The sequence below is a fragment of the Esox lucius genome, chromosome 23 (genome assembly GCF_011004845.1).
Source record: "Esox lucius isolate fEsoLuc1 chromosome 23, fEsoLuc1.pri, whole genome shotgun sequence".
Classification (NCBI taxonomy): domain Eukaryota; kingdom Metazoa; phylum Chordata; class Actinopteri; order Esociformes; family Esocidae; genus Esox; species Esox lucius.
The window spans coordinates 13,944,264-13,956,673 of NC_047591.1; the positions used below are offsets into that span (position 1 = coordinate 13,944,264).

Here is a 12,410-nt window from a genome sequence, read left to right on the forward strand (position 1 = left end):
TCTGCATTCAAAGCAATGTTGTGGATCAATACAATAGTTCTGTACATCCTGGGGCGATTTGCTCGTGGAACGTTTTTCACTCATGAGGATTGTGCTTGGGAAGGATGGAGATACTCTGGTTAGGACCTGTCAAGATCACAAAAGCAGATCTAAAAAAAGTCCTTCACTTTTTCAGGTAACTATGACAGTTACTGATAACGTACAGTGGGGAGAACAAGCATTTGATACACTGCCGATTTTGCAGGTTTTCCTACTTACAAAGCATGTAGAGGTCTGTAATTTTTATCATAGGTACACTTCAACCAATTCTTAATGGTTGGTAGGTGATCAAATACTTATGTGGATGAAGATGAGATGAGACACTTCAACTGTGAGAGACGGAATCTAAAACAAAAATCCAGAAAATCACATTGTATGATTTTTAAATAATGACTCTCACCTCGTGGGGCATCAATGATCATGAGGAAGGTGAGGGATCAGCCCAGAACTACACGGCAGGACCTGGTCAATGACCTGAAGAGACCTGGGACCACAGTCTCAAAGAAAACCATTATTAACACACTACGCCGTCATGGATTCAAATCCTGCAGCGCACGCAAGGTCCCCCTGCTCAAGCCAGCGCATGTCCAGGCCCGTCTGAAGTTTGCCAATGACCATCTGGATGATCCAGTGGAGGAATGGGAGAAGGTCATGTGGTCTGATGAGACAAAAATAGAGCTTTTTGGTCTAAACTCCACTCACTGTGTTTGGAGGAAGACAAAGGATGAGTACAACCCCAAGAACACCATCCCAACCGTGAAGCACGGAGGTGGAAACATCATTCTTTGGAGATGCTTTTCTGCAAAGGAGACAGGACGACTGCACCATATTGAGGGGAGGATGGATGGGGCCATGTATCGCGAGATCTTGGCCAACAACCTCCTTCCCTCAGTAAGAGCACTGAAGATGGGTCGTGGCTGGGTCTTCCAGCATGACAACGACCCGAAACACACAGCCAGGGCAACTAAGGAGTGGCTCTGTAAGAAGCATCTCAAGGTCCTGGAGTGGCCTAGCCAGTCTCCAGACCTGAAACCAATAGAACATCTTTGGAGGGAGCTGAAACCTGAAGGATCTGGAGAAGTTCTGTATGGAGGAGTGGGCCAAAATCCCTGCTGCAGTGTTTGCAAACCTGGTCAAGAACTACAGGAAACATATGATCTCTGTAATTGCAAACAAAGGTTTCTGTACCAAATATTAAGTTCTGCTTTTCTGATGTATCAAATACTTATGTCATGCAATAAAATGCAAATTAATTACTTAAAAATCATACAATGTGATTTTCTGGATTTTCGTACATGCTTTGTAAGTGGGAAAACCTGCAAAATCGGCAGTGTATCAAATTCTTGTTCTCCCCACTGTAAAATACAAACTGTTTACATACTGTACGTAGTCCTGAGTGACGTGACAAGCCAGAATCAGAAGGATGGGAGGTTAAAAGTATATCATTCACAGATGTTTTTCTCCTTCTCCCTTCAATGGGCTTTGAATAGGATAATATCATAGTTTGATCATAACCAACAATATTGCATTATCAGAAAAGTCTGTTTTGATATTAAATTACAACTCAATAAAAAAATTGAATTTGCACTCTCACAAACTGACTTACAGGACAAAATAACATGAATTCTTAAGTACTGTTTGTAAAACAATATATCACTAGTTGTTCTGAGCAGCTCTTAATGGGGGTGCCAGATCCTCTTTTATCGCCCTGAACAGCTGCACCAGGGTGTCTCCCCACAGCTCCCTCTGGGTGTCGGAGATGGTATGAGACAGACTCTGGGCTGTATATACCATAGTAAGCACTGTGCGCTCAAAGTCCTCCCTACTAAGGGAACCTCTACGCTGGGAAAGATGTGATGTCAGACGTCTGATTTCAGAGAGTTTCTTGGGCAGGATATCCTCACAGATGACCTCCAGCTTTTGGACTCTCCTCAGGGACGCCAGTTCTGGGTCTGGTATCAGGAAGGGCATGTCTTCGCCCTCGATCTGCAGGCCTGCAAGTAGGATCTAAAATACATAGGCGGTATTAGCCTATTTAGGTTATTTCAAATCTACAACAAGAGATTCTTCAACATTAAAACACTTGAAATACAAAGAGTGAACCCCACTTCATTCCTGTCGTATATCGGAATCAAAAATCTCTTACCACCAGAGGGCATACAATAATTACAAATATGTTGAGTTGAGCTGGACTATAGAGAGAAATGTTTCTGGTTGTTCATTGCTTTTTAATTTTTTTACAGTTTACCTCGAGTAACCTGAGTCCTGTTGCCAACGTTTAAGTGTAGGCAACAGAACTGCTTAAAAGGTTTCCTCTTTTCTGACTTCCAAGTGGATTCAGAACAAAGTTTCTGTTTCTACCATGGAAGGGACAGTGTAACTTGAGGAACATTGCTCAATATTTAAACTTTATCAGATGAAGAAAGTTTGAAACCCTGAGGAATGTTTATTTTGCCAACAGCTACTCTGCTTCTGCTCTTCTCAATCTTCCAACTCCCTTCCTCAGTATTTCGCACCAAGTGGTAATAGCCACACTATTCACATCGAACACTGAAAATATTCTGCTTTTCAAATTGTAGAAGGAGATGAGTCAAACACTTAATACATCTTCATAGGCCACTTCTCTCATTGCCTGGATCTCCGTGAAGACGGGCACTTCGGCACATAAATTTACAAAAACTCAGAATCATATGCAATTCTCTTTATATTTGGTTTGATGTTATTTGAAGTTTATTTAGCCATGAAAAAACAAGTTCACTCGCCCCACAGATCCGCACATCCCAAAAAAATTTTTTGCTGTTTTGTACCGTAGATGTTGGCAGTAGTAGCAATACAACTGAAACAAATTATGAGGAGCATTTATTCATCTTAATCAATTTAAGGAAACTAATAACGATACGATTATGTATAAATTGTTTGCTGCCAAACATTATTAATCTGTACTTAATTAGCCTGCATATTTTAATGCATTCAGATAACATGTTGGAGATTTGATGGAGACTATGTAAAAAAAAAAGGTTTTAAAAAAAAGGTATTTTCTGCGCTTTGGGAAAGCTGTGGGTGTAAGGGTCATGAATTTAAGTTACTGTGTTTATTTTGGTTTGAATGGAAGGAATACTATGCTCTGAATAACTTTCCACAAAAATACTGAAGAAAAACGATTTCAATAGAACTGATTTTGGTTCCTTGGAAGCGTTCTTTCAAGTACATTCCTACATTTTCTCAGTTACACTAACCATGTCCGGTTCCTTAAAATGTCAACCACAAGAAATAAAAGGAGAATGAAAGACTGTAGGAGTAAAAGGAATTTCTGTACTTAATTTTGTAACTTCAGATAACATTATCCAAGTTTGTTTATAAGACAGTGTAAGAGATGGGAATATGAATACGTTTTTAAATTAAAATAACCTCAAATCAGCTCCCTGTTTGATTTGATTTGGCTTACCCTCCTCATGGAGGTTGTTAGTGAGTGTCTTTTGGACAACTGACAAGTCAGCAGTCTTCCCGATGATTGTGGTTGTGTGTACTGAACCAGACTGAGAGACTGAAGGCTCAGGCAGTTAATTAGCTGATTCAAGCCCTTCTCAGGTTGTCATTTCTGTATTATACACTTTTTGTAATATTTTGAGATACTGGATTTTTGATTTCCCATAATCTTCAAGATTGAAACAAAAAAGGCTTTTAATGTTTCACTTTGTGTATAAGGAATCTAGAATACAGTATATGAAGTTGTCATTTTTTTATTTGAACTTTTCCACAATATTCAATTTTCTGGAGATACACCTGTATATATTGATCCAAAAACTCAAATGAATTACATTATCCATGTAATTGACAATTTAAAAAAACTCCAGTGACATTAGTACATATCAGAAATTGAGGGCAAAGAAGGGAAAAGGCTTTAGAGGCTTTGAAATCCTTTGATTTCCACATAAGATTCACAAATGGCTAAATCCCCATTATGCTCGTTCATGTAATAAGTGCAGACTTTTTTGACCCACCTCAAAGAGCAGGTTAACGTCTTCCACAGTGTTCTGAAAGGTGGGGTTGACCAATGAATGCGTTCCACGCTTCACCCTAAATGCTGATGGGTACAGGGCTATGAAAGAAGAGGTAGGGGATGTGGAAAAACAGGGGTGAGTTTGAGTAACCTAACATAATCAACCAAAGTCAGCCTAACAGAGGCTTGGAGTATAGTGTGAATTGGTTGCTCAGTCAAAGGGATCACACAACACATTAAAAAGAACAATGTCATGTATTAGTGTATTCACATGTCTAGCGGCGGTTAGACTCTGGGATGTATCTGGCCAAGTATGTGAGAGAAGGGGTTGTAAACCGCAGCAGATGTCCCTATGAAAACCATTCAAACCTTTAACATCTGACACTGGTAATCACTGGCATGTCCTGGGTTATATACAACCCCTCCTTTCAAACACTACGTTGATCTATACAGTACGGTAGGACAGTCCGATTTCGAAGAGTCAGGGTATAATGTGCTGCAGGAGACCGGAGACCCATCAATGCATTCAATCTAGTGAATGGGATATATTTTAAATAATGGGTTATTGTATGAGTTATGGTCTTCAGATTTCACCTGGAGTCATTCATTTAGAGTTTGAAATATAAACATTAAGAACCTGGGGAAAAATGGAGGAGGGTCCGGAAATGTGTTTTTTTTTTTTTACTTTGATTAAACAAATCTTTGCGCACTCATCATTAACATAATCCCAGTTGGTCAAAAATCAGCCTGGAAAACACTCAGCGCAAAACAAAAACAGGTGGGATCCATTTCTTGTGACACCCAGATGTTCTACTGCTGTTTAGTGAGGAATCCCAACATAAGCAGAGAACTGAGAACTTGGAAATGCAAATAGGAACTCTGGTCCTATTCACAATTCCAAACTCTGATGGATTGTCATTCTGCCTGGCACAGGACTGTGCGCCATTTGTTCACTTGCAAACTGTGTTGTGGTTGTTTTTAAAATTAAGGCTAAAATGCATCTCAACATTCCCACTGATCTGTTTGTGCATTAAAATAAGTTCAGACAAGAATGTAGATGTCAGATAAGAGCTATGGGACAGTGGGTGTGTTGTCAGGGGCGCAGTTACTGACCAAAAAAAGGTCAATTATTATTCTACATTACTTTTTGGTTCAGTGGTTGTGTTTACACCGATGTCAATTTTTACAGTTTTGACTTCTCTATGCAGAAACAAAAACACAATATTATCTGCAGGAAAGTGTAGTAGTAATTATATCCACAGAGGAGCAAGCAAGTTAATTTATATAGCACAATTCATACATTGGAGCAATTCAAAGGGTTATCCTTTCCCTCAAAACCTCATCTGATTTATTTTCCATTACAGTCCTAAACACCTTGCAGAGACTGCAACTGCGGGTGAAATTACAGGGCCACTTGCATTCAGGTACTAACAAACAAGGTCCAAAATAAGTAGTTGGACTGGAATTTGGGGCACGTTTGATGTGGACAGGAACAGCCCGTTGATAGTGTGAGTGCTTCAGTCTGCCTGAGGAATGTGCCTGGGCTCTCGTCAGAAGAGAGGGGTCACGGTGGGTACACGGTGGGTACACGGTGGGTACACGGTGGGTACACGGTGGGTACACGGTGGGTACACGGTGGGTACACGGTGGGTACACGGTGGGTACACGGTGGGTACACGGTGGGTACACGGTGGGTACACGGTGGGTACACGGTGGGTACACGGTGGGTACACGGTGGGTACACGGTGGGTACACGGTGGGTACACGGTGGGTACACGGTGGGTACACGGTGGGTACACGGTGGGTACACGGTGGGTACACGGTGGGTACACGGTGGGTACACGGTGTGACGGTTAGCACCTTACGGTTCCCTCAAAGTAGCTCAGATTTGTGGTTCTATATGCGGTTCTGAACAAGCTTTTTGAAAAGTAACACTCCTATAGATAGACAGAACACTGGGCTGATATTCATCCATACTTACCAGCTCACCCCCTCTCTCGTTAGGTACGACACAAGAGAGAGAGCTGAAATTTGGCCAGCACATTCAAAGATCTGAAGTTGATTCTTGGTTTCTGTAGTTACTTCAGAAGGCTCATTGACCCTTTTTCCAATATGGCTGGGCCTGTCCCAGACTTACACCATTTTAAAACAGACTGTGGTGCAATTATGGTTTCAAATGAAAGACTGGTGGGGTTGAATTTTAGTTACGAAAATGCCTACAACAATAACTGATGAATATCTAAATCGGCAAATCAACAGATAAGCAACATTCTTGGAAAGAAAACAACATTATTTTGCCTTACTCTATATATTAGAAAATGCAGCTGTGGATAACTTCTGGAGTTGAGCTGAGGAACCAGGAGCTGGAAGACAGCCACAATATACAGAAATATAATCATATGCCAAACTTTTGCAAATGAACGGCTAAGAAAACAACTGGTAATTAAAAGAGTGTGTATTTTTATTACAAGAACGTTTGTGAATTTCTTTGGAAAAGTGAAGTAGGCTACATCTACCAATGGCACTGTGGCTCAACAGAAACCCGACATGGGCGGAGGACGAACAGAGAAAACACTTACGCGAGAGGCTACGTCTATCAGGGGCCTAATGATAGCAACCGAATGTCATTAGACTTTTCCCATTAATCAATGTGTGGGTTCGGGGTGGTGCACTGCCTGGATGCTGGAATTCTTTAGGTGGTGAAACGCTCACAGGTAGCCAACAAGAGCTCCTCAGGAACTGATTGGCATTCAGTCTGTGTTGTAATATCGGAGAGGTTACATGAGAAATCTAACAGAGATAATATGCTCGGCTACTAAATTAATTGGAATCATGTAAACCCCCTTTATTCCTTCTTACCCCGAAACATTGAGAACATCAATGTCCACTTAGCTAGAATATTACAATACATGTTCAGTATGGCTTCCCAAATACATACGGTATGTTTCTTGAGGGAGAATTTAGATTTTTGGCACTAGCTAATGGGTTAGGCATACATTTTATTATTTATATTCATCTTGGAGAAGTCGATTCATTAAATGTTTATTTAGACTAGCACATTTCCTCATTGGCCTAGGCCCAAGAACCTAGGCAATTGGTTGCATTCAAGAGATGTTGGTTGTATTTGTATTTTGCATTTATACATCCCAATTCTGATCCAGTAATATTCACCAACCAGAGGAGCCATTTCACCCGTGATCCAGAACAGTTTTAAATGCAGCTGGAGCAACTTAGTTAACTTGTGTGTATTATTACAAATTATTTGGCTAACATCTCATGACATAACATTTCATGAAATGTGTTTACAGTACGTTCACCCGCATCAGACTTAGACTTATAGAGTCTGCCAACTGGTGGGAGATGATAGTGGACTCCAGCAGGAATCCTGCTGACCTCCCCCAATCGCCCTGGGTGGCTCTCCAGTCAACTCTGTGGAGTCCTTTTGATTTCTGGGCATCACCAGGATCTCAAGTGGGAGCTGAAAATCACATCGCTTACAAAGAAAGCTCAGCAGAGGATGTACTTCCAGCGTCAGCTGAAAACGTTCAACTTGCCAAAGACCATGATGGTGCACTTCTACACTGCCATCATAGAGTCCATCCTGACCTCCTCCATCACAGTCCATCACAGTGCATCATCCACGCTGCAGAGAGGGTGATTGGCTGTAACCTGACGTCTCTACAAGACCTACACACCCCCAGGACATGGAGGTGAGCGGGCTTATCCCTCTCACCCTGGAAATTGACTCTTCGGAACTCTCCCATCTGGCAGAAGGTTGAGGTCTATCAGGACCAAAACCTCTCACCACAGGAACAGTTCTTTTCCTAAGGCAGTAGTCCTCATGAACATGTCCCCGGAGCCAAACTGACTCCCCACATACACACTCAACCCTCAACTGGACAAAATCTACAACCCCTACACACATACACCCACAACCCTCAACCCTGTTTTTAATTTTTTTTCTACAAAATTGCTGCACTAACGGACCAGAACAAATTCCTAGCTTTCTGTGAAACTTACTTGGCGATTAAGATTCTATGCCATTACATTATCTACAGCCACTTCCTTCAACCTCACGGCTTGCTTATTTCTCTGACTTGTTCCGTCAACTGTGATCTTAGAGATTTGTGTGCCTTTTTCGAATCATTGCCAATCAATTGAATTTACCACAGGTGGATTCCAATCAAGCTGTTGAAACATCTCAATGGTGACCAATGGAAACACGGTGCACCAGGGCTACATTTGAGTTTGATAGTGTAGTGGTCAGATAGTGTAGTGGTCAGATAGTGTAGTGGTCAGATGGTGTAGTGTTCAGATAGTGTAGTGGTCAGATAGTATAGTGGTCAGATAGTATAGTGGTCAGATAGTGTAGTGGTCAGATGGTGTAGTGGTCAGATACTGTAGTGGTCAGATACTGTAGTGTTCAGATAGTGTAGTGGTCAGATAGTGTAGTGGTCAGATGGTGTAGTGGTCAGATGGTGTAGTGGTCAGATAGTGTAGTGGTCAGATGGTGTAGTGGTCAGATAGTGTAGTGGTCAGATAGTGTAGTGGTCAGATGGTGTAGTGGTCAGATGGTGTAGTGGTCAGATAGTGTAGTGGTCAGATAGTATAGTGGTCAGATACTGTAGTGGTCAGATAGTGTAGTGTTAGTGTATATGGATAGGAACATAAACTACTTAATACGTTTTAGAATAAGGCTGTAACTTAACAAAATGTAGAGAAAGTGAAGGGGTCTGAATATTTTCCAAATGCACTGTTGCACTTTTTGATTGTTCTATGTTCTATTGTTCTTTTTGATTGTTCTATTAAACTGACAGCCACAAACAAATGTGTAAACAAATATATTGTTCGTGTTAAAATAAATTGTCACAAATTTACTCTAAGGAGTGTTTTAAAGGCAGTAACTTAGGTCTGGGGTTAAAGATCATGTCACAGGTCAGGGCCGATACAAATGACAAGATGACCCAAGGCCACACACTCTCCATGAGACAAAACTGGCCACATTCTGCCTAATCAGAAAGTGTTAAATGAGCACTGTTGGACAACAATCTGTACAGGCAAATTTGTTATGAGGTCTTTGTGTTAAATGTTCAAGCTCCAAAATGGATGCTAAGATTCCATACAGTTAGCTCCTCCCACCATACATCAAACTATATGGGCCTCACCAGCACCAGTTATACAGATAGCAATTCATATAGCAGGTCAAAAGAATGCCAGACACTGCAGTCAAAATGTTCAGACGGAAGATATTGATCCACTAGAAGATCCAATGTTGACTTAAATCAAGCAGCACATCCTTTTCTGTGTTGTCTTCCAGTGCACAACTCTAAGTGGAGGACAGCGGAGCGGGAAATTCCACACACAGATGATGGATGTTTCTGTGTTAAGAGCAGACGTCAACCAGCTTTTCAGCTCAGTAGAACAATCAAAACACAGTGGAATGTCTGTGTTATGCTCATGTTTTGTGTGACCTCAGACCAACAGACTTGTGTAATACATAGAACCCTAACTCAGTGGACTAACACAGTCGTGGGAAAAACAGTAGACCCGGGTTTCAAAACACACAATGCAAGCTTGCTGGTTCAAATCCTGCGTGCTCCACTATAAACAGTTTGCAGCTTTTAAAGCTCTGAGCTAAGGAAGGAATCATTGCTCATGCTTCTTGGGCCAGTGTGGTGGTAGACTAAATAATCAGCGTCTGCTAGCAAACTGTCCCCTGTGTCATTAACCACAACTAGGGAACTTGTAATCTCTCTCTAAGCACTTGCACAGAGTCTGGGGAAAACACAAAGCCAATAATTACAAACACTGCTAAATGGTCTTCCTGGTTGGAAGCGTGTCTTGATGAGAGAACATCAGCCAACATAGAGGTCACAGTCCCCCAGGTTTACAGTTAATGGTAATTTAAGACAATCCTTTAAGTCAATACCACAGTAGACAAAAGTTCTTTACTTAAATCAGTTTAAATACAGATATTTGCCTAGTAATCTCTGAACAGATATTTTCCATAGAATGCATACACTGAGAAGTCATTCGATTCCTTATTATAATTCTCTGAACGAACCAAATCTCTAAGAGCCCCAAACACAGGACAAAATGTCTTAATATTAACAGAATAACAATACACCAAATGAAATATGCAGATGTTTTGCCAAGCCACAGCAGTCAAAACAGACAGGAAAGAATCTGGCAGGGGTTCAGGCAGGGGCCAACTGAGCCAGTGTCTGTTACACCAGGTCACAGATTTATATCACTGTTCCCTCTACATCCAAATATTACAAATGAACATGGGCTAACTGTTTAATCATAACGGCAAACTCTAGTTTGTACCTAATTCGACGTACCCAAAAGTATTTTCTCATGAAATGACCAGAAACATTTACTAGTAACTCTGCATAGTTCGATAGGACAGAACATTTAATGTCACTACCCATGCAACTGAGCTTTCAGATGTAGCCGTTCATCTCAGTTCCTTATGAGGTGAATCAACAGAATAGGGAGACTTAGCAGTTTAAATCATCTACCGTTATGCTGCTCAGAGTACACAGAGTCATCTACACAAGAACATTTTGGTCCGAACCAGTCCAGAACCACTACTAGTTCCCTAATTAAGTGTCATTACAACACCAAGATTGACTGTAGATATAATTAATTTTTTCAAAGGAAATCTATATGAAACCAATTTCAGCACCCATTCGAGAAATTATAATTTCTTACTGGTAAAACATTGATGCATTGTTATTCTACATTGAAAATTGACCTTAATCAGTTTTGGGGGGGATTAGCATTTTATTTTCTTGACTTATATATTGTTGTTTTTAAATAATATCAGCTTTTACAGTTATACACACAGGATTTGTTTTTTTTCATGAGACTGAAGGCTGGCAATTGGACCATTGGGCTTTACACATGCCAAGGACATTGCATTCAGAAAGTATTAAATTACCTTTCCCTTTTTTACGAATTTTGGTAGGTTACAGCCTTATTTCAAAATGGATTATAATACCCCAATGATGTAGCGAAAATCTTTCTTTAGAACATTTTCAAATTCATCACAGAAATTTCACATTTATAGAAGTATTCAGACCCTTTGTTATGACACTCCAAATTGAGCTCAGGTGGGTCCTGTTTTCATGATTCTTCCTTGTGATGTTTCTACAACTCGATTGGAGTCCATCTGCGGTAAACTCAATTGATTGGACATTATTTGGAAAGGCACACACCTGTCTATATAAGATCCCACAGTTGACAGTGCACGTCAGAGCAAAAATCAAGCCATGAGGTCAAAGGAATTATCCATAGAGCTCTGTGACTGGACAGGAGTGTGTCGAGCCACAGATCTGGGGAAGGGTACCAAAACATTTATGCAGCATGGAAGGTCCCCAAGAACACAGTGGCCTCATTTATTCTTAAATGAAAGAAGTTTGGAACCGTCATCGTGACTATTTCATTCCTACATTCCTTAATGTTTGGAGATATTTTTTCGGCAGAGGACACTTCCAAGAAACCAAACAATGTTGGTGAGGGGAAACATTCATGACTTCCAATGAACCAAATGTTTGGATCCAGTAACATCAAGGCACTTGAAACAGTTATACTCTGGTTACTTTGAAAATACAATTTCTTTCCTAAATCAGTATAAGCACAATAACATGAATACAGCATTCATGATGAGGATTACAAGGCCATGATGAGGATTACAATTCAATAATGCAATACATGTATTATTTGAATGCATTCAAGAGGATACCAAAATAGAGATGAATCTATCTGGCAAAACAAAATGATCTGTCACTACAATAGTTAAAATAAATGCCCTCTAAATCAAATAACAGTACTGCAATTTATTATTACCATCACAATCATTATATTGTTCCTTTTTACTCTCATAAAGATTATAATTTTTTCCTCAGTAACACAGTTTATTCGGTTAATTTAAGTACTGAGAACAGCCCTGAACCTGCTGTGGATGTGCCTACGTTGAGTCCTGAAAGTGTGGCCGTACCTTTCCTCCGGTGCTGAGCAGCAGCAAGACAGAGGTGGCAGTAGAAAACAGTGACGAGTAGACTCCATCGTCGCATCTTGATGGCCCGTGTCCCTGCAGACATCCACTGACACTGCAGCCCGTCTCCCCTTCTGCCCAGAGTTAGTCACAAGCCCATCCCAGAAGCCAGGCCCCAGATGGAGAGAGCTGTAAACTAACAACCATGTGTAGACGCTGACTGGCTCGGCTGAATTACTTCACGTGACGGCTTCCTTCTGTTCTCTTCAGCACTCTGTCTGTCTGTCTGTCTCTCTCCTTCCCTCTTTATCTTCCTCTTTGATTTCTGGCTGACCGGCCTGCCTGGTGTGTCATCTGGAATTCATCAGG

At 40.9% G+C, this 12,410-nt stretch overlaps 1 protein-coding gene across 1 annotated transcript; it reads right to left on the minus strand.

Annotated features, from left to right (window-relative positions):
- Positions 1 to 1,411: 1,411 nt before the first annotated feature.
- Positions 1,412 to 12,165, minus strand: fam180a (family with sequence similarity 180 member A). Its single transcript, NM_001304101.1, is given in 3 exon segments — positions 1,412 to 2,046; positions 4,041 to 4,138; positions 12,045 to 12,165. Coding segments are annotated over 3 exon segments (552 nt in total). The 5' UTR covers positions 12,148 to 12,165; the 3' UTR covers positions 1,412 to 1,695.
- Between the last annotated feature and the right edge of the window lie 245 nt (positions 12,166 to 12,410).